The sequence below is a fragment of the Macrobrachium nipponense genome, chromosome 14 (assembly GCF_015104395.2).
Source record: "Macrobrachium nipponense isolate FS-2020 chromosome 14, ASM1510439v2, whole genome shotgun sequence".
NCBI lineage: Eukaryota > Metazoa > Arthropoda > Malacostraca > Decapoda > Palaemonidae > Macrobrachium > Macrobrachium nipponense.
Genome location: NC_087207.1, coordinates 53,545,470 through 53,572,515, shown reverse-complemented (window position 1 = coordinate 53,572,515; position 27,046 = coordinate 53,545,470). Strand labels below are relative to the sequence as shown.

The following is a 27,046-nucleotide window of genomic DNA, read 5'->3' as shown; positions in this document are numbered from 1 at the left end:
ACATGGAATATAATACACGACTTCATATGGTTATCTGAAAATCCATTATTTATTATTAATTTTCCCCTTATACAGGTATTCTCCTACTTACCATGGGGTTAGGTTCTAAAACCCCATCGTTTTTTTACAAAATCATATCTTAAATATAGCCTAGCCTACACTAGGGTAATCAGTACCATCTTTACATATAGGGTAGCCTAGCCTACCTACATTGTATACTTTATACATATATGGCATAATAATTATTTTCAGCTATTTCTCTAGGTTCAATGCATAGTGGCTTATGATAATTCAGTATAAAAAGAAATTGAATAAAATTAACACGAGTTTTGGAGTAACTTGATTTTTTTTTTTTCAGAATCATTTGGACAGAATTATCCTGAAGAGTTTGATGGCGCATTGGACTGTGCTTCTCTTGCTGTAACTTGTGCATTTAACAGATGGGGAACACTTCTAGCAGTTGGATGTAATGATGGCCGAATAGTTATTTGGGACTTCCTGACTAGGGGAATTGCAAAAGTGATTAGTGCTCACGTGCATCCAGTCTGCTCATTAAGGTTAATCATTTCTACTTATTGTAATAGCTTTTTATTTCTTAAGCACTCCCTAAACTGAACGTAACATAGCACTGTATTATGATGAGCTAGATTTCTGAAATATAATTTATTGTTTATTAAAACAAAATTGATTTTGAGGTACTGTAGCTGTATTTGTTGTTTATTCAGTATCATTTATGTAGTATAATGTGCTGTATTTGATAATTGTGAAGTAAGAGTTTTAAATTTGGAAGTTTGATATACCTGAAAGGGCCAGAGACATTTTGTTCAAGTTGAAAGTACAGTATCATATAGGTACTTGCAAATTTAGATAACTCATATCTGTAATTCTGCAAATGTTGTTAACTCATATCTGTGATTCTTTTTTTACATTCTCAGTTGGTCGAGAGCAGGTTATAAGCTAGTGAGTGTGTCCACAGACAACAACGTTTGCATCTGGGATGTATTAACGGGCGAATGCGATGTGAAATACAGGTTCCCCTCACCTGTTTTAAAGGTACATAAAATAATGCAAATCTTTTTATATTATAGTCTCCAAAACTAACTTGGCTAGTAATTTGAACATCCCTCTGACCATCACTCCAATTTGTTTTTTACTTGCATGGAGATTAAATCCGAATATAGTTTTGGGAAAAATTCAATCACTTGACTAAAATTGGAATTAACAGCAACTGGTAGGTGAATAAATCACAGCGGGAAAAGTAGTTTGAGCCTCTCAATTTCAGCATCAACACAACTACAAACAAGAAAGATAGTTAAAAGTAAGTAGGCCATAAGTTCAAACAAATTTGACTACACTGTGTATCAGTAGGTGGCATGGTCAGTCCTGACCCTATAAGCACTACAGGGTAAAAACCAGGGGTCTTCCTAACGGGTGGGTTTGCTAACTATCGCCGGGGAAGGTGCAACCAAAACTTGAGGCTTGACCTTGGAACAGAAATGTTTTCATTTTTCTCTTGGGTTGTTGGGATTAAAATTTTGAGAGCTTAAACCTTTCATCACCTATCAATTTCTTTGTAAAGCTCATTGAGGATGAAATAAGCGACTTCACTATCAAAAGACAGGTTTTGACGTAGGAAAAACCTGTTTTTGGTAGTCGCTGTTGAGTCCTCAAAACCCTCCCACTTCCCGGCTCGGTCGTGAACAAAATGGCCGACACACATACGCAGTAGTCACTTCTTCTTCCAGGTTTCGACGTAGGAAAACTGGGTTCGGCCTTCCTGAAGATAAGATAAGATATCCTCTCATCTTTGAGTCCATTATACTCCATCACTTGTCATAGTGTTTATCATTATGACACAAGACCAGGCTGAAAGATATTTCTTTGATATTAGTCTAGTTACCATGGAACTCTGGCACACCATGGTGGGATAACTCCTTGAGGACTCAAAAGCAACTACCAAAAATAGGTTTTCCTACATCAAAACTTGTTTTTTAAACATAGAGGATTAGACCTGTCTACAAATCAAGACATTAGCAACCTGGTAAAGTCCTTAGATACTTCGAAGCAAGAAAAGTCAACTTCGGTCGTCTGGTATTAGAAGGCATTGTGTTCAAATGGCTTTTGGGCCCCCTTTCGAGCACCTTTACTCCTCTTCTCTAAGGGATTTGACGAGGAAAACTCTTTTTAGTTGCCTTGGCCATGGCTAAGAGGATAGCGAGTGTCAAGCCCTTGATAAAAAGGTGGGATTTTGACAAGGAGATGCAGTCTGCTCACTCACTTTAGGATTCTTGGCAAAGAATGAAACTCCATCCAGTCCCTGGCCCTGTTTTTTCACCATCAAGAACGTAGTTGATATCCTTGGACCAACAGACCAGGAGAGAGTTCTGTCCAGTAAATGTTGAAGCACTATACTATCGAGAGGATTAAGAGGATCAAGGCAGGGCCCCTCCCAGAACCTCTGGTGCTTGGTCAAAAACTCCTCACATCCATTGTCCTAAAATGCTTTGGGCTTCTTTTTTTAGGGATGTACTATCCAAGTCACACTCAGGAATACAAGAGGAAGTTTTCCCCATTTTTAAAGTAAAAGCCCATGAGATAGGGCAGTCGCCACTTCGTTGGCTTTTAAATGTAATCTTTTGCCTCTCCAATCCACTTATTGGAGATGCAGATCAAATGGTTTTGGGCACAAACAAATCGAGCTCTTTAGATGTGTTGTACCTATTCTTCCCCAAAAGTGTGCGGGGCTAGTTACCTACACCAAAACAAACGAGCTCTACCGCGAATTTCAAGCTTTGAGCTGCCGTGTTAAGTAGAAACCAATAGGTATGTAATTATTTGGTAAGTGTATATAAAACTTTATTTTATTATAAAAATGTCATATACCAATTCCAGTTGTCTTGAGAGTAGGCATACTGTTTGTTGCAAAAATATTGCGATTCATTTTAAAGGTCTCATCTGTGGTTTGTTTCACGCAGGTTCAGTTCCATCCTCGGAATGAGAAAATGTTTCTGGTGTGCCCAATGAGACATCCAGCTGTGTTAGTTAACGTTGATTCAACTCATGAAGTCGTTCCAATGGACGATGAAGTAAGTATTTTCTTTTTTATATGTGATGTAACTGACATTTGTTATTAGTATGAAGACCAATAGTAATGGTCAGAAAATCTTGGAAACTGGGCATAGAGGAAGACCTAAACTAGATGGGACTCCAATAAAAAATGCTCAAGGCAAAAGAGAGTGGATAGAACTTTTTCTACATTTTATTCAGCAAAGAGAAAAATTTGACATAACAACATTGATGATAACTGTGTTTATAGTACTTCTAGCCCCTTGATCATTGCTAATCATTGAACATTACAAATGTTGCTGAGATTCTTTTCAGCTTCCCCATGTCATCAGCTGTGCAACCAATCTGCCTTTCATTTCTCATATATGTTCTCTTCAGACTGAGTTGCATATCCAAATCAGATAATTCCATATTGCTCCAATTTTATGTATGTAACTTATCAAATAATTACATAACTATTGTTTCTGTGGTGACAACACCTGGTCTGGCGGAACTATTTTTTATTTTCAGTTATTTTACCAGATTCTGATGGAAGCTTCTTTAAATTAACCATCAAAATGCGTATAGTATTGTAGTCTTCAAGCTGAAATCTTTCAGGATGAGATTTTCCCTTATTTTGATTTTTAGTTGATTCAAAAAGTAGTCAACAAACCGAAGTGAATGACACCATTTTCATTTATGATTTGTTCACTGGTTGTTTTTTTAAAGTAATTATCAAGGTTATGACACTCCATTATGAAGTACAGGCAGTCCCCGGGTTACGACGTGGGTTCCGTTCTTGAGACGCATCGTAAGCCGAAAATCGTCATAAGCCGGAACATCGTCAAAAATCCTAAGAAAACCTTACTTTTAATGCTTTGGGTGCATTGAAAACTATGTAAACTGCATTCTTATTGCATTTTTCATAAAAAAAAAGAAAAAAAAACTTTAAAAAATATTGATTATTTTGTATTTTTGTTTTGTTGCCATTTTTCATCTGCCAGATCAGTGTTGTAGGCGTCGTAACCCTGGAAATAATTTCTGATGAATATAATTGAAAAGCGTCGTAACCTCGGAACGTCGTAAGCCGAGACCGTCGTAACCCGGGGGACTGCCTGTAATTGGTCTGTGTTAGACCTTTTTTCATTTGGCCATAACCATTGCAATTTATCGATTATTTTACGGCCTTGAACTACTAGTGAGCTGTCAGTATAGTTTTGATTTATTAAAAGTAATTATCGTATGTTTTGGCGTTTAATCTTAAAGTAATTGGTGCGTGTTACTCTTTCTTTATGCATTAACTTTTGCAATTCGTGAATTGATTTCTGACCATAGGCTTGTGGTGAGATGCCCATAATGGTTGTACCTTACAGTATTTCAAATGTTATGACATAATATTATTATCTTTGCTTTAGACCTTAACTTGAGTACTAATTGGATTAGTTTATAGGCCTTAGGCTTCGCACAAGCCACTGATAATTACATTGGATTGAGATCCTTCTTGGGTATTTGGTCATTTCATTAGTGCTGTAATTTTTGCAATTTGATTTGCTTACCAGACATGTGCTTCCTGTAAATCTCCGGTAGATAAATTTTTTACATAACCTTCACATTTTCCTTTGCAGAAGAACTGAAAAGTTTTAAGACAAAAAATAGTAAGGTGAGAATTGGGTATTTTGTTGGTTAACAAATGTAGTGCAGTGGAAGAGGTGACTATTCGTCCCTCAATTCTCCTAGATGGAAGGTCCCTGTCAGACTCCCCAGCATATGGGAGGAGGCAAACTGGAAGTCCAAGGGAGGTTGAGGGGTTACACACGAGTAGTTCCAGATACCCTAGCAAGGGCAATAGACGCCATACTACAAGATTGGTCAAGGAAACATCTGTATGCATTTCCTCCTCTATCCATGGTCAGACATGTGAATGGTTCCCAGACCTCATCGAACTGCTGGCGAATTTTCCAAGACTTCTCCCTCAAAAGGCTCGTCTTCTCAAACAACCCCACTTTTGGTGTTTCCATCAAGGGTTGTCTTCTCTGGCTCTGACCGCATTCTTACTGTCAGGAAGCTCCTGCGCAACAAGGGATTTTCAAAGTCGACTGCACAAACTATCTCCAGTTGCAGACGAGTCTCTTCTAAAAGAGTATACCAAGCTAAATGGATCAGTTTTAGGATATGGAGCAGATTAAATGGGGTATAATCTTCTCAGACAGGGTATCATCTTCTCAGACATCTATAAATGAAACAGCAGATTTTCTGCCATTTCTGAAGAATATGAAAGGTTTGGCCACATCAACTATTAAAGGCTATAGAGCCATGATGAGTTCGGTTTTCCAACATAAAAGCTTAGATTTATCTTCCAACCCAGATTTGTCAGACTTAATTAAATCCTTCAATATGACAAGGCAGAAGAAAGAGGCAGTGGTTCCCTGGAATTTGGATATTGTATTAAAATTGTTATCAGGCCTACATTTTGAACCGTTAGATACGGTCTCTTTAAGAGATCTTACTAGGAAAACCCTTTTCCTAGTGTACTTTAGCTACTGCTAAAAGGATTAGTGAAATCCACGCTTTAGATAACAATGTGGGTTTTTCAAGAGGGAATGCAGTATGCTTGTTTTCTCTAGGCTTCTTAGCCAAAAACGAGACAATCTCTAGTCCATGGCCCCGCTCATTCATGGTTAAGATCTTGTCAGAAATTTTTGGTCCAAGCGACCAAGAGAGAGTTCTGTGTCCTGTGAGAGCTCTGAAGTTTTACCTTAACAAGACAGAAAAGATACGGGGCCCGTTGTCTTCATTGTGGTGTTTCATTCATTCGCAATCCCACACAGCCACTGTCCAAGAATGCCCTGGCATTCTTCCTCAGGGATCATATTTCAGAAGCTCATTCCTCTCTAGGGAGGACAATTTTCCTTTGTGTAAAATGAAAGCTCATGAAATAAGGGCAGTAGCCATGTCCAAGGCTTTTAAGTGTAATTTATCTCTCTTCCATTTTGAAAACTTTAGCTATATGATTAGTGGGTAAGTATAATTAAAACTATATTTTATTATAAAAATGTCATTTTTACAGTAAATGTATTATTTGTTTTTTTATTGATAAAGATACTGTTGTCATTTTCTCAGCTTTACAATTGCCTCTTTCAGGATGTAAATATTGTAGCCTCATTTGATCGCCGAGGAGAGCACATTTTCACTGGCAATAGTAAAGGTAAACTGTTAATTCTAACTTGTCCAGGACTGAAAGTGAAGGCATCTTTTCGAATAGGACAAGGCACCACCAGCGCCGCAGCTGTTAAAAGTATAGAGTTTGCCAGGCGAACAGAGTAAGTACATTGAGATTGCGTGTAATAACCTTTAGAACAGAGTGGAATTTGTTAGTGGGTACAAATGATTAATGGACTTTCAGAGAAAGTTTGTCTGAGCCATGTATGGCATCTCATGATACCCTTTCTCCTATGGGTCTCTTAAAAACCATTGTTGCAATAACTTTGTCACTGAATTTCCACAACCTACTTCATTCTCCTATTATTTTCCAGTAGCCTCTGCTTCCACAGATTTTATAATGAGGTCTAATATGGAAATTGCCAACAAAAATTAGGATACTGTTAAAACTAATTTATGATAAGGCAGTAACACCATGGTAATCACAGATCTTGATCATTTTTGGATGACTTGTTTTACACATGCAGAGTGTATGAAGCTAAATGTGATGCATGAGTTTCTTTTCAAATAGACTTAAAACCTTTTTCAGTGTTTATGTTTCTGTGATTTTTGTACTGATTTATATTAAAAGATTTTGGAAGCATTGGAGGTTTACTCTGAACTTCTCTTTCTTCATTCTTCAACATGTACCAAATATAGTCCTTAATCAGAATCTTTTAAAGATTGCTTGTATGATGCAAATTACGTATTGGAATATACTCATAACTACAGTTATAAATAGAAGCAGAATAAGAAAATGTTAATATGGAAAGTTAATTGTATGGCATTAAGGAATGATTTTGATACACAAGCAGGCATGTTTAAAATTATAGCCTTTTCTTTGAGAATTTTGTCATTGCCTTATGGTCTTGGGTTTCCTCTGTTGCAGATACTTTCTTGTGAACTCTGCAGACCGTGTCATACGCGTTTACGATGCTCGTAAGGTTTTGAAATGTGGTAAAGATGACGATCCAGAGCCTACTCAGAAACTCCAGGATCTCGTAAACAAGTAAGGTTTTAATCTCCATGCTTGTTTGAAGTTGAGTAGTATGTCACAGTCAGTATCTCTCTCTCTCTCTCTCTCTCTCTCTCTCTCTCTCTCTCTCTCTCTCTCTCTCTCTCTCTCTCTCTCTCTCGCATAAACTGAGTCATAACAATTTAAACTTCCCAAGATTTCACAGCATACATAGGGTTGAAGTCGAGTAGATTACCAGAAGTGTCCAACCAAATTTTCTGTGTTCATTATGCATGATTTCTTTATACAGTTACGTAAACATATGTTTCAGAAGTTGGTGTTAATAAGGTATCCTTAGCATTGAAGGATCTCAAAGAATTTGCAAAGTACAGCACTGGTATAGTGATTACTTAATTGTACTGGTAACAAAAATTCGTCACTACTTAATTGTACTGGTAACAGAAATTCGTCACAAAGTTTCATGTAAAATGTCATGTAAATATGTTCCATGTGAAATCAATTTTAAACTACTTGGCCTGCCTTGCATTTTTCTTACAGGACCATGTGGAAAAAGTGTTGCTTCTCGGGAGACGGTGAGTACATCTGTGCTGGGTCTGCAAGACAGCATTCACTTTACATATGGGAGCGCAGTATTGGTAACCTTGTTAAAATTCTTCATGGCACCAAAGGAGAAATGTTACTTGATGTGGTGGTATGTATGTCATTAGGCTTCTTCTTTCTGTATTTCTTATCACCTTTTGTTACTTCTTTCAAATGAACTCCATATTCTTTGGAAACATGAATTTCAAGGCTATGGCCCCTGTGGGCTTTTTCCATGTGAACAGGGTTCATCATCTGAATAATTATAATAATTTGTAATAATGATAATTAATAATAATAATTATAATATAATTTATCTCTTCTTTGTATTTCCTGTTACCTTCTGTAACTTCTTTCAAATGAACTACATATTCTTTGGAAGTTTGAATTTTAAGTCAGTGACCCCTCTTGGCTTTTTCTATATGGATAGGGTTCATAATCTGAATATACTATGTACGTATATAATAATAATCATCATCATCATCATCATAGATGGTTCAGCAGGTGATATATGTAGAGACACGTATATAAGCGTAGGCACCGGAAGTGCATCAGTATTTAATAAAGAATTGATTATGAACTTGTGTTGCCGCAGCTGTTCAACTTGTTTACAATATTTACTACTCATTTTAAATTTTTTTTTTCCTTTTGGTGAGACCTACAAGAGTATAGAAATATAAAAAATAGCCTTATTAAAACCATAATTAAATTTATAAATCCGGTTTTTCCCTGACTAGAATCTGGCTATTACAGTTGGTAACATACTGGTCTCGTAATCTTGTAGGCCGGTGTTCGCCTCCCATCAGGGGCGAATAAGAGAGGCTGTTTACCAGTGGTTACCACCGTGACTGACGTCATGGTGGGGAGTTGGGGTTACTTGGCTGACGTCTGCCAGAAAAGCAATAGTTTTGGGGAGGACTGAAACTGATGACTTTTTCTACTTTTTTCAAGTGGTTTGACTAAATCGCAAAGTAAAAAATAATTGTCAGAGTTGCTATTTGCAATATACTATACTGATAGTTTCTAGGAAAACATTTTTGTTTTCTCAACGTCACATGTCCAAGCCTACACATTTTAGTTTTGCATCATTGTATTTCTGATTTTTTTTTATTTATTTATTTATTTTTTGTACTTAAATGAATTTTCCTTTCAGTGGCATCCAGTCCGACCGATTATGGCATCCATCAGTTCCGGGGTGGTGTCAGTTTGGTCACAGAACCAGGTGGAGAATTGGTCAGCCTTTGCTCCTGACTTCAAAGAACTTGATGAAAATGTGGAGTATGAGGAGAGGGAGTCAGAATTTGATCAGAGCGATGAAGACAAAAGTGTTGAACTCAGTCAGGAGAAAAGAGAAGAGGATGTTGAGGTGATCTTTATTTCTAAAAGTGTTATTCACAGAATGATTGGATATGCATTGTATACCTTGAGACATTTTTTGTTTTTTATTACTCACTTGATTTTATGGCATCTCTTTAATAGGAAAATCATCAGAAAACATTTAAATATCTCTTTGCAAGGTAGTATTAAATAGCTGATAAGTCATTTAATATAGTAATGTACTTTGTACGTGGGCCATAAAACAGAACGCTTGCCCAGTATTTTAGTCACTAACCCATGCGCTGGATTGTAGTACATACTCTGTTAAACCCCTTTCATACATACAAATTATGTTCCTACAAGAAAATGGATTTCCCTAAATATTCTTCATTACAATCAAATCTTTGAGAGACAGCCTAGAATTGCTAGTTACAAATGAACTAGTGGCAGTCACTTAAGATCTACCTTGCTTGGGGTGCCTGGTTGCAGTTTATTCCCATCTGGAGATAGCTTACATGCGTGTTCTCTATTGCTTCAGTTATAGGTAATTGGTACTAATTCAAGGCTTGACTTTCTGTGGTCCTAACTTAACTTTTATCAGTTCCTTCATACCTTTATGATTCTCCATTTAAGACATGGTCTCTTCCTAATGTAGGATGAAGAATTTTTTAAGCAATGGGTTGTGTCTATGAAGCTTTTTCTTTTGAGAATTATTGTTTCAGTAAAACTTCATACTTGAAAATGTGTTCAGCATTAAACTATAAAACTATTTGTAGTTTGTTGATGCTAGTTCGATTTTCAGGATTTCGTATCAACACATTGTTTAGGTAGACAGCTATTTGCTGATGAAGTTATGCACGTTTCTTGAAATTATACAAAAGTATCTTTCAGGTTGATGTAACAAGCACAGAACCTGTTACTGCATTCTGTAGTTCAGATGAGGAAGAAGAAGGTGATGCACTTCTTTATCTTCCCATATCTCCTGAAATTGAGGAACCAGAAGAAGGCTGGGGCCCTGAAGGTGCGCCTGCTGAGGATATCAGTTCCAAGAGGTCGGGTGACAGTAAAGAAAATGTATCACCAAAGAAGAAAAGACCTAAAACATTTGATGTTGCCTTGGAAAATGCCCCAACTGAAGGTTAGTCTTTGTGTTGTTACTTTTTCACTAGTTTTAAATAACCCCTTTGGATAATTCCAGTGTGTGAAACATTCCTTTCCTTTTTTTATAGAATGTTCTCTCAAATGTTTGTTAATGTGAATTTGCAACAGTGAACATGTTAATCTTTAAAGGAAAGCAGTAGGTATTATAGTTTAGTTTTTGTACATGAACTTCCCTGGCCAGATATATACTTAGCTATAGTCTCCGACGTTCCCGACAGAATTTCAAATCTCGCGGCACACGCGACAGGTAGGTCAGGTGGTCTACCTTACCCGCCGCTGGGTGGCGAATGTACGAACCACTCCCGTTTGCTTGTCAGATTTTTTCTCTGTTGCGGGAACGATAACAACTGTTGTCAGTTCCTCTCGATAGTTTTTCGATTCTCGCTTGCCTGGAGTTAATTTGGACTTCTTTTGGTGACGTATTCGCTTTGTTTGTCTTGGCATACGCTGATTGTTGGACCGGTTTTGATTTTGATTTGGATTTTCTTTTAACGATGTCTGACCTAGATTCAGTAGTTAAAACTTCGGTTTTGTTTAGGGTTTGCGGGAAGAAGGATGTAAGGTGAGGTTGCCGAAAGCTTCGGTAGACCCTCACACGGTTTGCATGAAATGCAGGGGGAATGAATGTTCTTTTGCTAACCCTTGTAGTGAATGTAAGGGATTGAATGAAGAAGAATATAAGGCTCTCTCTTCTTATGTTAGGAAGTTGGGAACGTGATAGAGTGCGTAAGGCTTCCTCTAGAAGTTCTAGTAGATCTAGAATGAGTGAGTTGGATGTTGGATCCTAATACTAACGTAGAATTAGAACCTTCTTCCCAAGTTGCAGCCCCTGCTCCCCGCACCAAAGCCGAAGATTTTCTCCTTCGGAGGCGGCAGCTCTGAGAGCCACGATTCTTTTCTATGGATCAGAAGATTCGTCAGTTGGAAGGTAAGGAGAGTGTTAGTGATCAGTGCAGTGTCCCCAGTGTTGTGGAGGGTGCGTCTGACCGGCTCCTTAGTGCCTCTAGGCCTAGACCTCTTCCAGACTCCCAGTTCCAGTGGAGTAGGAAAGTCGAAAGCCGCAAGAGGGCTAGGGAGAACCCCCACCGGTCAGGCGTCCCCTCGGCAGATCCTGAAGTACGCTCCCAGGCTGCCTCGGATCGCTACAAGAAGGAGCTCCCACGCCAATGCTTCTCCTCTTCGTCTTCTCCCTCTCCGAAGAGAGGTTGGAACTCCCCGGATGCGTCGCGCCCGTTGAAGAGGGCTTGGAAGGCTCCTGCAGTCCTTGGCTTCTAGTCCGGAGGTTTTCCCGGAAGAATCGTCGGTGGAGGCGAAGAAACCCAAGAAATCCTGTGATCGTTCTTCTTCTCGTGGACTCCGGCGATCGGCGGCCTGCTTCCGGGAAGGAAGAACAACAAGATTTTTTTTTCTTCCTCTACGAGAGTACTCGCAGGACTTCAAGCTCAGATCACGGCGCTAGCAGACTAATAGCAGTTAGATCACTGTAGGAAGAAGGACGTTTCTCTTCCGATCAAGAGATCTAGGCGCCGCTCTTCAGAGGATTCGTTTCTCCTCTTTTTAGGCGTTCTCCTTCATATGGGGAGGTTTCGTATATGAAGGTAGGGGCTCGCGTGAGCGCCCTCGCTCGCCTGGCTCTCTTTCGACTTCAAGGCGCCAAATATCGGTAGGACGCTTATGGAGAAAGAAGTTTTTTCTCCAGATTGGATTCCCGCTTCCGGTAAGCGCACTGCACCTGCTCATCACGCTATTTCTTCAACTCCCTCGCGTGAGACTTCTCCTCAGCAGCCTCAAGATCCTAGAAGGCGCCCTTATACAAGTAGGCGTTCTTCTTCCAGATGTCACTCTCCTCGAGTGTCGGATCGTGACTTCTCTCCTGACAGGCATCAAGAGTCTGGTAGAGTCGTGTGCATGATAGACGGCCTGCTGTTAGCCAGCTCCCCGCAAGGTAGGCGCCAAGAGCCTACTGCACATCGATCTCCTAGTAGGCGCTCGTCTCTTTTAAGGCGTCATACTCCTGATTATTCTCCTCGGGGCAGACAACAGAGTCTTTCAAGCGCCCTTCTCCGTGTAGGCGCTCTCCCGCTTCTAGGCGCACTACTCCTGACCGTTTTGTCTCTTGGTAGGCACCAGGAATCTCGGAAGCGCCCTTCTCCAGGTAGGCGCTCGTTAACTTTGAAGCGCCCTTCTCCTGAATGTTACCCTCTTGTTAGACGTCAAGAGTCTCGCAAGCAGCCTTCTCCATAGTAGGCGCATTTCGCCTTCAGTCGAACTTCCGTTGATCGTACGCAAACTGGACAGTATGGAGAGCCGCGCAATGCGGTCTGCTCTCGATAGGCGCTCTTCTCCTGGCAGCCGCTCGCCTCAGGATAGGCGCAAAGAGTCTAGTAGGCGCTCGCCTCCTCGTAAGCGCCCTGTGGATGTTTCCGAGGATTCTCGGTGTGTAGGAAAGCCCTACCTTCAATCCTTCGGCTGAGATTCCGTCTACCTCGAAGAGGAGTCTCATCGTAGACAACCCAGATCTTCTCATCGCTTCTCCAGTGGATGTGAACTCTTCTAAGAGAGGGCGTTCTCCACCTCTCGTCAACTCCTACTAGGATCCCTTCGTCACCTAAGGATCTTCCGCGCTCGCCTCAGCCTCGACAAGAACGTCCTAGAAGGTTCGGATGAGGAACCGAACACTTCTGCTGCTGTGTCTTCTTACAAGAAGCTTACAGAGCTACTTTTGGCAAGTTTTTGGGGATTCCCTTACTCTACGGCTCCTCCTCCTCACTCACTTTTTTCAACGGCGAAGACAGCGAAGAGTTCTTCTTGTGTGAAGGATGAATCCAACTCTTTCAATGAAGGAGGCACTGAGGAGTTTTGGTTCCTGGATGGCTTCCAAAGAAGAAGCGGGGAAAACGATGTTCGCTTTTCCCCTCCTTCGAAGTTATCAGGTACGCGCTGGTTTCTGGTACGAAACAGGAGAGTCTTAGGATTGGGTCTACTGTCTTCGGCTGATTTGGATTTTTCGGCGCTGGTAGATCGACAAGGAGAACTGCCCTTAACTCTGCTAAGACGACTTGGGCAATGAATGAATTGGATCACATGCTAAAAGGCATGTTTAGAGTGCTAGAAGTATTTAACTTCCTTGATGGTCGTTGGGGTCCTAGCCAAGAAAATTGAAGTGCCAGAGTCATTTTCGCCAGAAGATCTCATGTGTGTTTTGTCTTGTATGGACAAGTCGGTAAGAGACGGTGAGCGAGTGAAATCGCCTCCCTGTATGGGGCCAGGATCGTGAAGAAGAGGTCTGTTTATTGTTCCTTCTTAACGAAGTCTGTCTCCATGCCCAGAGGTCTTCTTTGCTGTTTGCTCTCGTGTCTGCTCAGTTGTTTCCCTAAACATCGAGTGCAGGACATTTCGAGATCACTTTCGGCTAAAGCCACCCAGGACCGTTTTTGGCACAGTCGGCAAGAAAAACCTCGCCCTTCCTTCCCTATCAAGGCTAAGAAGGAAAAGGCAAGTGTTCGAGAACCCTTTCGAGGGGGCGTCTTCATCAAGAACCTCTACATTTAGAGGTCGTAGACCTTCAAGAAGGGGTAAGACTTTCGCCAAGTCTGTTAAAGCCCCCAAATAACTTGCAAGTCCTTCAAACAACGGTGGGCGCCAGACTCTTAGAGTTTGCAGAAGTCTGGGCCCAAAAAGGGGTGGCGGATCCTTGGACCCTTTCTATTTTGAGGAGAGTTACCTCATCCCTTTCGTCGAAAGACCTCCCTTGACGACCATCCCAAGGGAACTGACGGCCAGGTACAGAGAACCCCATCATGAATCAAGCTCTCCATCTAGCAGTAGATCAGATGCTGGAGAAGGGGGCTACGAACTAGTGACAGACCATCATTCACCGGGCTTCTACAACCGCCTTTTCCTAGTTTCCCGAAGTCTCAGGGGGATGGAGACCGGTGTTGGACTAAGCGCCCTGAACTTCTTCATAGAAAAGAAGAAGTTCAGATGGAAACGCCTTCATCAGTGCTGGCAGCACTTCGTCCAGGGGTGGACTGGATGGTTTCCTTGGATTTACAGGACGCTTACTTCCACGTACCGATCCATCCTTCCTCGAGGAAGTTTCTCAGATTCATGATGGGGGGGAAAATTTTTCAGTTCAGGGCTCTGTGTTTCGGCCTCTCGACGGCCCCTCAGTGTTCACGGGGATTTTGAGGAATGTGGCTCAATGGCTTCATTTGAAAGGGGTGAGGATATCCATGTCCTCGACGATTGGCTAATAAGGGCCAATTTAGAAGGAGCGGGTTGTTTGAAGGACTTACAAGTAACTTTAGAATTGACGAAGGCGTTGGGACTTCTCGTCAATTTCAAGAAGTCGTCACTTATTCCCGAGCAAGAATGTGTGTATCTCGGGATACAGATGAACTCTCTGAGTTTTCGGGCTTTTCCCTCTCAGGAAAGGATAGCCCGAGGATTCGAGAGAGTAAACAACCTTCTTAGGGAAAGAAGTATGCACAGTGAGGGATGGATGAGTCTGCTGGGGACGCTCTCCTCGCTGGAGCAATTCGTTTCCCTAGGAAGGTTGCACCTGAGACCGCTCCAATTCTTTCTTCATCGGAATTGGAGTCGTCGTTCTCAGGATTTGACGTTCTCCCTGTCGTTATCCCAGGACGTCAAGAAACATCTCTTATGGTGGACAGATCCCAACCTCTTTGCGAAGGGACTGTCTCTTCAATCCCAGACCCCCAACCTGGTGTTGTTCTCCGACGCTGTCGGACACGGGGGGGGGGTGGGGGGGCAACTCTGGGAACCAGCGAAGTGTCAGGTACCTGGGTGGGGGACCAGGTAGCCAGGCACATCAACAGAAAGGAGTTGATGGCTGTGTGGTTGGCTCTGAAGGCTTTCGAGCCCAAAGTCAGAAGATCGGTAGTGCAGGTCAACGCGGACAACACTACAGCTCTGGCATATATCAGGAAACAGGGGGGGACGCATTCCTTCTCCCTGTACGAGATAGCAAGAGACCTTCTTCTGTGGGGCAGAAGAAAGAGGAATCAAGCTTCTCACCAGGTTCGTGCAGGGAGAAAGGAATGTAAGAGCAGATCTCCTCAGCAGGAAAGATCAGGTCCTTCCCACAGAGTGGACCCTTCATCTGGATGTATGCCAGAGCCTGTGGAAGTTATGGGGCAGGCCACACATAGACCTCTTTGCCACGTCAAAGAACAAGAGGCTGGATCCTTACTGCTCTCCGATATCGGATCCAGAGGCATCAGCAATAGATGCTCTTCTTCTAGACTGGAACGGACTCGACGTCTACGCGTTTCCCCCCTTTAAGATCCTGGGGCTAACCATCAAGAAGTTCGTAGAGTCCGATTCAACGAGAATGACCTTAATCGCTCCCTTTTGGCCGGCCCAAGAATGGTTGGTCACAGAGGTACTGGAATGGTTGGTGGACCTTCCAAGATCGCTCCCGCTAACGGAGCTATCTACTCAGACAACCCCACTTCGACAGGTTACACAAAAATCTCCTCGCTCTCAGTCTGACTGGCTTCAGACTGTCCAAAGTTTAGTCAGAGCGAAAGGCTTTTCAGCAACAGCTGCTACAGCAATCGCAAGAGCGAGGAGACCTTCCACCTTGCGTGTATACCAGTCAAAGTGGGATGTCTTCAGACGTTGGTGCAAGAGGAAGAACATTTCCTCTTCCAGTACCTCTGTGACCCAAATTGCGGATTTCCTTATTTTCCTCAAAGAAGAATGTCATCTGGTTGCGTCAACTATTAAGGGATACCGCAGTATGTTGGCGGCGGTATTTCGGCATAGAGGCTTAAATATATCCTATGATAAGGACCTGCATGATCTTATTAGATCATTTGAAACCATTAAGCGTCCTCATGTAGTACCGAACTGGAATCTAGGGACGTCAGTTTCCTTCTCCAATTCCTTGGATCGTCTAGATTCGAACCTCCTGGCTTAGCCTCTTTCAAGGATCTGACGAAGAAGGCTATCTTCCTTTTGGCCCTAGCTACAGCTAAGAGAGTGAGTGAGCTCCAAGCTATCGAGGGCAATGTAGGGTTTAAGGAAGATTCTATGGTGTGTTCGTTTCTTCCAAATTTCCTTGCAAAGAATGAAAACCCAAAATCACGGCCTTGGCCCAGGAGCTTTGAAGTTCGTAGTTTATCTTTTCTAGTAGGGAAGAGCCTGAAAGAACTCTTTGCCTATGAGAATTATGAAGTATTTCCTTAAGAGGAAGGAACAACTTAAGGCTAATCAAGATGTGCTTTGGTGCTCTGTAAAGGACCCCACTCGGCCCATGTCGAAGAATGCTCTTTCCTTTTTTCTGAGAAGCCTTATTACAGAGGCACATGTTGCCTGTAAGGAAGAACATTTTAGACTACTGAAAGTGAAAGCTCACGAGGTGAGAGCCATCGCAACTTCGCTTGCATTCAGAAAAAATATGTCTGTGTGGAACTTGATGGAGGCGACTTTTTGGAGATGCCAATCGGTTTTCGCAAACCACTACCTACGTGATGTAAAAAATCACATATGATAAATGCGTTCGCCTTGGGTCCTTTCGTATCGGCGGATTCGGTGCTGGGGCAGGGAGCTGAAACTTATCCTGTGTAAAATTTTTTATATGTTACCCTATATTTTATATTGGTGTTTTTTTGGTTGTCTGAAAGAGGTTGCAGGAGGCACCTCTTTTGTCGTAATATTAACCCTTTGTATTTTGGTTAGGTGGTCTGGTGGGTTTTGGCTCCTTGCAGAGGTAGTGGTAAGGATCTGTTAGGTAAGCGGACAAGGTCCCTTTAACAGGATCCGACTTGGATTCTACCACAATAGGGGATCACATATCCCAGTGGTAGATCCGAGAGTCTGTCCAGCATCAGGTCACGTCCTAGCTGTAGCTCTCCAGGCAATGCAGACTCAGAGACAGTATCTATGAAGTCTTCATCCTGAAAAGGTGAGAACCAAGGTTTTTATATCCTACAACATTAGTTGTTTCCCATCTTACCTGTATTATTTAGCTGTCTCTTACCCTCCACCAATGGTGCCAATCAGCTAAGTATATATCTGTCAGGGAAGTTCATGTACAAAAATGATATTGTTAACTACAATAAAGTTTTGTACATACTTACCTGGCAGATATATAACGATTAATGGCCCACCCAGCCTCCCCTCAGGAGACAGGTGGAAGAGAAAAATCTGACAAGCAAACGGGAGTGGTTCGTACATCCGCCACCCAGCGGCGGGCGGGTAAGGTAGACCACCTGACCTACCTGTCGCGTGTGCCGCGAGATTTGAAATTCTTGTCTGGGAACGTCGGAGACTATAGCTAAGTATATATCTGCCAGGTAAGTATGTACAAAACTTTATTGTAGTTTAAACAATATCATTTTTCATGTTGTATTTTTGTTATCACTGAAATTTTTTGCCTTCATGACATGAGATAAGATTGTTGTCTGCCTGTTGCCTGTTATTCTAAGTGACATATTCTGAAATGAAGGTTTAAATAGTCATTCATTCTAAATCAAGTAATGATGGCGAATTCCAAGTTTCTCGTTTTAAACATATACTATTCCCTAATTTTATATATAAATAGGAACTCAGAATATATTACATTATGGATTTAGCTTTTTAGAAAAATATCCTTTCCTTAGGTGATGTCATTTTCTAATGATTGATCTCCTCTTTCTGTATTTCCTATTACCTTCGATTGCTTCTTTCAAATGAATACCATATTGTTGAAAGCTGGAATTTCAAGTCAGTGGCCCCTGTTTGCTTGTTCCTTGTGAATAGGGTTCATTTTCTGAATAATGGTCATGATAATAATAATTCTGGTAATTAATACTGCTTCAAATTGATTGCAACAAGAAATTGATAGAAAACCATTGTTCCAGATTCATAAGTGGTTGAATAGTTGATGATATCTATTATTAAATAAAAAAATCACAAAGGTCTGTTGTAATTGATAAACACTTTTCATTGGCTTCTTGCCTTCCAGAACCACTTGGAAAGCAAGTTATTTTTTTTTGGATAGGTTACAACTTCACTACTGTCTTTTGTCTCAGAAAACTAGGGGTCTATGAGGGTCCTTACCATCGCTGTATGTCAGGAAGGACATGATTGCAGAATCTCCAGAAATGATTGGAGAGGTCATATTTCTGGTTAGTCTGATTGTAATATTAGCTGTGAGTTCTGGAAGTTATTGGGAATTCAAGCGGTAACTTTTTGGTAGGGTCAAGAACAAGAACCTTGCATTATGTCTCACCAATTCCAGAATCTCACACTTAAAAACAGGAAAACCAGGATGAAGGCATTGCAAGAAACAAAATTAGTCAAGTGGCTCTTTGCCTCAGTAGTACTATGCTTGAGGTAATTGCAAGAACTGAAGAGAATATAGTATTGTCAGTCATGTGAGGATTGAGATTGTTAACTTGGTGGTCACATTACAAAATTAACTGTTAATGAAGGGAAGTATTTAGGATTTTATTAATAAATGTTATGTCACTATTATGAGTCTCCACTGGTTCAGGAATATTTTGAAGGTTTTGGTTGGTACTGAATTTTGTTAGGAAAATGAACATAGAACTAGTAAATTTTGATAAAAATTCTACATATTTATTGAACTTTTGCTTGTTGGTATGAATTTTTATTGCACTATTTTGTTCACCATAAAAATTTTTGTTTCACTGAAGTGTCTTTTGGTCATAAATATTTAGTAGTCACAGATGCCTGTAAAAAAAATATTTACCTAGTGTTAAAATTATAATTCATGTCAAGAAACCTTCTTACAAATTTAGTCATAAAGAGTTGTCATGGTAGCCTTAATGACTGAATTAAAACTAGAAAATTTCTTGGCATGATTTATTTTTGCCCTTATTTTTCAGTAGATTGATTCATAGTCTCTTACCCTTGAATAATATGTGTAGCTTGTTCATGAGATTGCGATAAAAAATATAATATATATATATATATATATATACTATATATATATATACATATATATATACATGTTTTCTTTTGTGATGAAAAGTATAATATATATACATGTGTTTTTTTACCATCCGCAGAGATCCATCCTCTGATGAGCAACAGACCAAAAGACAAGCAGAACGCTGGAGGCAAGAAGGGGCGAAGTAATTCAAAAGGAGAGTCTAAAAAGGATAGAAAAAAACATTAGGTACTCGACTTTACTCAGATTTTGTAATGGTAGTTAAATGTTATATTCAGAAATCATTGTGTACATATGATTAACATTTGTATTTTGCTATGCAAATTGTGAGGTCATCCAAGTCTAGCAAGCACTAAATGGTCTTTGCAGCATCCTGTCTTAGATCTCAGGGTGAATCCAGTTCTGCTGTTTACATTCAGTTTATCCTTCTTCCTGCCTGCCTGTCCAGCATCTTCAACTTTACATTGCTCCCGTTTATACCACCCAATTGAGAAAGAATTCTTTTTTCTAATGCTGGGAGAGAAGAAATATGACTTGGCAGCCTCATTAAACTACTCTACTATGTAGTAGTACTTTGATACTGACTGTAAGTAGATCACATGTGAAGTCAGTTCAGAATAATTTGGTTAGTGGGATAAAATGCAAAGAAAAATCTCTTTTCATTACTAGCTTAGAGCTTTCTTTATGAAACTATGCTGCATAAATAACAGATTGAATTTATATTTGAAAATACTTTCAAATGCATCTAAGCTTCAGAGTTGTAAGCTCACCAGATAAGCTTAAGAAATATAACTACAAGTACAAATAGAGTGTATAGATTGTTGATGTAAGATAAAGAAAAGTTAGCAGTTTAGGTGAAGATTGATATGGCGCAAACGTAAAATTTTGACCGATTATTTAAAAGAAAAACTATAACAAATTCTCTGTACATATTTTTGCTAAATTTATTTTGACAGTAAATACGGTATATTACTTCTTATTTGGTGTCAGTATGATTCTAGACATGGGGAAGTTGTGTCATTTTCTCAGGAGTGTTTTTCTACATTTTCACTACAGCTCAAAGTCAGTGTCACCAAATCTTATTACTGTACTGTAGTCTCGCCACATGCATAGACAGCTTATTTATAGTGGCTTTTTTCAAAGTATCGTCACATATGTATGAAAGAGTGACATGGGATGACACAGTTTTATAGGATATACCTGTATTTCAGAGAAAAAATTCCTTTTTCACAGATTTTTTTATAAAAAGTTTCCTTTATCATAGACTTGAATTACTTTTTCAAATTGTGTATATTGAGTGTCCTGTTGATTGAGTGTAGGCTTTTAGATTTTAAATAGTATCAAATCTGTACATTATAACTCATAACGCTTTCCCAATTTTGAAAGATGGTCCGTTTGGGAAATTTTAGTGTTTTTCTTTTAAATGAAGGCATAGTGATTGTGTATATGAAATTTGTCAAAATTTTCACAAATGTATTATCATTGAGGAGTTTTTTTATATATTCTGGTACAAATCAAAGCAGAGAGATTATTCAAATTTGTGATGTTTGAAAAGTGGAGCAGCACTGTAATATGAATAATCTGTTTGAGTAAAACAAGTCATCAGCATTACTTGATATTCTAGCTTATAAGTGTCGAGAAGTTTGATAGGAGATATATTTTTAAGATAGCCTCAAAAGTGACTTTTGTTGTAAAAGGTAAAAGATAAATTCTCTATTGTGCTACCTATCAGATCATTAAAAGTGCTTAAATTTCCATTGTTTTCAGCGTCTGAATTGTCTACTGCTTTATGATCTGTGAGTGTAATATTTCTTTTTTATGAGGGAACTAAAAATTATTCAGCAAATCTGGGGATTGTATCTAGCAGCGGACTTTGTCAAAAGAGAGAAATTATGCAACAGAATTTTTTTATTCCCCCATCCAAGCCTATGAACATTTAAGCAGTAAGGTAGTCCCTGGTTATTGGCAGACTCGGTTATTGGCGATCCGGTTTTATGGCACTTGTTTAGTGCCATAAAATCAGCGATTTATGTTGCTAGAACGTGCCAAGTTCTGGTCATTGGCGCCATAACAGGTGACTGCCTGCTTTAAACAACCATGAAAGGATTATACAGGACTATAGTATGTTGTATCTGAGGTTATATCATGGCAAGAAATTCTGTTCCCTAGTTAGGGATATTCACTCGAGAGGTTTTTTAGGTCAAAAAGGGACTGACCATCTGGTATTTTATTTCACTGAAAAATTGGAAGAAAACAGTCATACAAAAAAAAATTATCACATTGTATATCAGCTCATGTTTCATTTTTGAGTTGTTTGTAAAAGAAAATTATTGAGATGGCTTTGTTTGTCCATCAGCACTGTTTCTGTCCGCCTCAGATCTTAAGAACTACAGAGGCTAGAGGGCTGCAAATTGATATGTTGATCTTCTACCCTCCAATGATCAAACATACCAAATTGCAGCCCTCTCGTCTGAGTAGCTTTTAATTAATTTAATGTTAATGTTAACTATGGGTTGTACATCTGAACACCGCTTTTGTCGATGCACCTTTACTTTGCTGCATCTAGGGAGCAACTGAGTGCTGCCCAGTCATAGCTGAGGGTTTCATACTGCAGCACTTCGAGAGGTTCAAATTCATACAGCATTATATACTGTACAGAAAACTCAATTGCGCTGAGGAAACTTCGGTGCATTTTTTATTTTTTTTTATTTTTTTTTTTATCTGCACTGCTTCCTGTAATGACAGCTGTTCTTTTCATTACCATTATTTGAACTTATTCCATTACATGCTTTGTCGACATCTGAGTGAATTTCAAGATCCAGATCTTTAAACATTGAGCATAAAGCTTGCTAAATATAATGCTAATGACGAATAAAGTCTGTCCATTCTGTTTACATTTTAACCACCAAATTTATCACTGTACGCATTACTCTGCATGTATTGTTTTCAGTGTCCCATTGGCCCCTAGCTGCAATCCCTTTCATTCCTTTTACTGTACCTCCGTTCATATTCTCTTCCATCTTACTTTCACCCTCTCTTAATAGTAGTTTTAATTGCAAAAATGCCAGAAAAGTGCATTAGGTATCAATTGATATCCAAGTACTCGGCCAAAGAGCTTTAGAAGTATGCTTATTAATCTGTCACATCTTTTGTACTTGCCAGAAATAATATAGAAATACCCTGTTAATTCATTATTATACTTCATATTCATCTTGAAATAATATGGAAATACTTTATTTACGGATCCTTTCTTGACATCTCTTTATTTGTGATACCGTTATTCTATGTTGCTGATGAAGCTCAGTTTTCTTTATCTCGAACCATTAACTTCAATATGTAAGACATTTTTTTTTTTTTTCAAGATTTGCAACCAGTCGAACTTTGGGTAGAAAGAAATTAAGATGATAAGGCCCATGCCTCATTTGATATTAACATCACTATCATTAAAGTTCTTTTAGTTTGATCCTGTAAGGTTTCTGAACACCATTCAAACTTTGTTAGAAGTTTATGAAATTTCACGTTATATTATGCAATATCATGGTATGTTTTCCTTTCAAGTTCTGTTTATTATTATCGTTATTATGTACTGTTATCATTAATGATGATAAATTTAGTAGGATGGTATGCAAGTGATTAGGAGGAGACTTAGTCAAGGTCACATAGGCCTACTTTTAAAAATGATAAAATCATAAGGAATGATCTGGTAGTCCTGCTATCTCTTGAATACATATAATAATTCTATTAAATAAAACTGAACATGTCTTTATTATTAGCCTTTGGGAGTATCTTCCAAAATGGGGTAGTATTAGCTAATTCAAGGTCTAAAGAATGCTTTGAACCCTGGCATGAATTCAAATTTCAGACGCTGGGGAGTCTTTACAGCTGGGCACTGAAGTGATAAAGAATGCTAGAGAACGACCTTATAACGTTTCTATAAAATAAAAATAAAAATTTAAACTTTAAGCTTGGAAAGTTTGCCAGGAGACCAACACCGAATTTCCACCAGAGTCATGAAAGATTTCAAATTAGTGCTATATTTATGAGGTCCCTGTGTGCTGGACTGTGCCTGTAGGTCCACACCAGGCCTCTCATTCCCTATTAAAACCCTACTGCACTTGCTGGCTGACCACCTTTGGGAAAGGTTTCCATGCTGGCATAAGGCAACTTATTCCAACCTACCTGCCACTCAAAGGAGGAAATTAGAATAATTTCAGGTATGGTGGCCTTTATTTAGGACTAGACAATGAAACATAAGTCTAATTATTATTATTTTTTGTTACTATCATAGTCATCATATTTGATTGGGCGGTTTATATAGTGTGGGGTTTCAGGTTGCATCATGCCTCCTTCAGAATCCATCGCTTTTCTTACTATGTGGTGATAGAAGTTCACTCTCGACGTGGTTCGGAAGTCACGTAAAGCCGTTGGTCCCGTTGCTGAATAACCACTGGTTCCATGCAATGTAAAAGCACCATACAAACAAACAAAACAAACCATTTTCTTACTATGTGTGCTGTTTCCAGGAGCAAACACGTCTACATAAGTCTTGCAGCTACTTCACCATCTAGTTTTTCCAGGTTCCTTTTCAGGGATCTTGAGATCGTGCCTAGTGTCTGTATGATTATGGGTACAATTTCCACTGGCATATCCCATATCCTTCTTATTTCTACTTTCAGTTTTTGATACATAACAATCTTTTCACTTTTTTTTTTCTCATCTACTCTGGTGTCACATGGTATTGTTAGATCTGGTCTATTGGCATATATCACCCCATCTGTTCTGATACCATAGTCCCAGAGGTGCGGTGGCAGAGTGGCTTAGGTCATCAATGGACTGGTTAAGTGACATTGGGGCTGGTCAGTTGTTGGATGGGTGACTGCTCTCCTCGGCGTTGATTCCACAATTTCCTCAGTGTACTCAGCTGTAAATGAGTGCCTATCCTCAATGGGGTAGGGTTAAATAGCAAAACTCAGCAGTGATGGAAAGAAATGAAAGATTAAGCAACAACATAAATGGAAACTCTGGCAACAGAGGAGCTTCGTCCAGCAGCCAGATATGTTGCCCAGTTGAAGGGAAGACGGTCAGGTACTTGATTTTTTTTGTTTGTTTGTATGGTGTGGTTACGTTGCATGGAACCAGTGGTTATTCAGAAAAGGGACCAACGGCTTTATGTGACTTCCGAACCACGTCGAGAGTGAACTTCTATCACCAGAAATACTACACATCTCTGACACCTCAATGGAATGCCCGAGAATCGATTTTTTACCATGAAATGAATCTCTTTCAGTCTCTCATTACCAAGATTTTGGACCATGAAATGAATCTCTTTTTGTCTCATTACCAAGATTTTGTTTACCGTGAAATTAATTTCTTTCTGTCTCTCATTACCAAGATTTTTGACCATGAAATGAATCTCTTTCTCTCTCTCTCATTACAAAATGAATCTTTTCTCTCATTACCAAGATTTTTTTACCATGAAGTGAATCTCTTTCTGTCTCTCATTACCAAGATTTTTTTTTACCAAAAAATTAATCTCTTTCTCTCTCATTACAAAATCAATCTCTTTCTTTCTCTCATTACCAAGATTTTTTTACCATGAAATGAGTCTCTTTCTGTCTCTTTTACCAAGATTTTTTTTACCATGAATGAATCTTTCTCTCATTACAAATTAAATCTTTTTCTCTCACTACCAAAATTTTTTTACCATGAAATGAATCTCTCTGTCTCTCATTACCAAGATTTTTTTTTACTGTAATATGAATCTTTCTCTCTCTCTCATTACCAAAATTTTTTACCGTGAAATGAATCTCTCTCACTCTCTCATTACAAAATTAATCTCTTTCTCTCATTACCAAGATTTTTTTACCATGAAGCGAATCTGTATCTCATTACCAAGATTTTTTTTTTACCGTGAAATGAGTCTCTGTCTCTTTTACCATGAAATGAATCTCTTTCTCTCTCTTATTACAAATTAAACCTTTATCTCTCATTACCAAGATTTTTTTTACCATGAAATGCATCTCTCTCTCATTACAAAATTAATCTCTTTCTCTCTTATTACCAAGATTTTTCTACCATGATTTGAATCTCTCCAGCTGATGCTTCTCCCGTCGTTCAAATTCTTGTTAACATTTCTCAGAGTGTAGTCCCCAATTTCGATTTTATGGTACACAACGAGAACCCCTTACGACTTCAGGCGAGTCTGTACTATGTAACCTACGTCAGATTTTATTTAGTGAGCAAGGAGGATATCCGTTTTATGGTAATGCACTTATCACTGTTGGTTTTATTACTGCATTTTGTGGGGGGAGGGGGGCGGGAGGGCCGGTTGCTGAGAGGTGGGGAGAGTGATTTTTTTTTATTCATATAATTTTACGATTTTTCTAATTTTTTATGTAGTTGGTATGTATATAACTCATTCGCAAGGGAGTTTCTTTTAATAAAGCGTCGATTGATGAAAGAAAAAAACATTAGCATCTTTTATCCCCGAGAGAGAGAACTGAAGAAAAATGAAATTTAAAAAAAAAAGATAGTTATCACGCATCAGTCAACCAAGAATGAGTTGCCAAAGGTCCCGCTGATAATGTTTGTTTTCGTATTCTCTCTCTCTCTCTCTCTCTCTCTCTCTCTCTCTCTCTCTCTCTCTCTCTCTCTCTCTCTCTCTCTCTCTCTCTCTGACGCGGATAACGAGACCTAATAATAACAACTTCGAATGAAACTTCACAAAACTTCTATGGTTTCTCTTGATCTACAAAACCGAGCCAGGGATTCCGCTCCTCAGATCAGGAAGATGATTACTACAGTATTTTATTATGTTATGAAAAAGAATATTTTAATTTTTTATTCTTTTTTTACATGGAAAATTCCTGGCATTAGAAAGTTTTCTCTTTGGGAAAACTTCTGTGTGCGCGCGCGCGCACGAGAGAGAGAGAGGGTAGTATATATACGTACGCATATGCAAGTATATACATCATATATATTTATTTTTAGATATACACACATACACTTCAAGATCACCAGCAGCGTGTCAAACGTCACATACACTCTCTCTCTCTCTCTCTCTCTCTCCTCTCTCTCTCTCTCTCTCTCTCTCTCTCGACCGGAAAATCACATAAATTGTATAATTGTTGTGTCTAACAAAAGAGAATATAAACAGGTAGGTGGAATTGTATAAAAGTTTTAACAATTGAGGATGTAAACGCATGATAATTATATAAGTTTTAACTATTTAGAATATATAAAAAACTAGAAAATAAACTGATGATACTTATGCAAGTGTTACCAATTGATAATATAAGTAGGTAGCACTGGTATAAGGTCTAACAATTTGGAATACTAACAGAGGGTGCTTATAGAAATGTTAATAATTTAGAATATCAATGGATGGTATTTATATAAATTTTTATTTAACAAGTTTGATTCAATTTAGAGCCTCATGCACACAATCTAACAAGTAAACATAAGACGTATTTTGGAAAGACTTACTATAGTAGATTCACATCACCCGTGCATCTGATGTCTAGGCCAGTCCCTTACGACGCTCCTGATTGGCTGTTGATAAGCCAATCACAGGGCTGGAAACTCTCTCGAGAGAGAGAGTTAACATAGGCAGGATGTTCGTTTCACCTCACCTGAGGGATACTTTTGAAAGTCCTTTACAATGCTCCTGATTGGCTGTTGATAAGCCAATCACAGGGCTAGAAACTCTCAGTCTTTCGAGAGAGTTCACATAGGCAGGATGTATGTTCCACCTCTCCTGAGGGATACTTTTGAAAGACTTATCCCTCAGGAGTTGTGGAACTCCTGTGTGAACTCTCTCGAGACAGACTGAGAGTTTCCAGCCC

General features: G+C 39.4%; 1 protein-coding gene across 3 annotated transcripts in view; it reads left to right on the top strand.

Moving 5' to 3' along the window:
- The window catches only part of LOC135226501 (retinoblastoma-binding protein 5 homolog), a 35,752-nt gene that overhangs the window by 4,112 nt on the left and 4,594 nt on the right, over positions 1-27,046 (top strand). The window contains exons 2-11 of one of the 3 annotated variants that reach the window (XM_064266119.1): positions 359-557; positions 936-1,053; positions 2,976-3,086; positions 6,187-6,365; positions 7,133-7,252; positions 7,757-7,910; positions 8,952-9,164; positions 10,007-10,253; positions 19,321-19,430; positions 19,572-22,090. In XM_064266119.1, coding sequence (XP_064122189.1) covers positions 359-557; positions 936-1,053; positions 2,976-3,086; positions 6,187-6,365; positions 7,133-7,252; positions 7,757-7,910; positions 8,952-9,164; positions 10,007-10,253; positions 19,321-19,430 — 1,451 coding nt within the window. In that variant the 3' untranslated portion in view covers positions 19,572-22,090. Of the gene's footprint in view, positions 1-358; positions 558-935; positions 1,054-2,975; positions 3,087-6,186; positions 6,366-7,132; positions 7,253-7,756; positions 7,911-8,951; positions 9,165-10,006; positions 10,254-19,320; positions 22,091-27,046 lie in introns of those variants that run through there. The other 2 variants (XM_064266120.1, XM_064266118.1) reach the window with 2 other exon arrangements.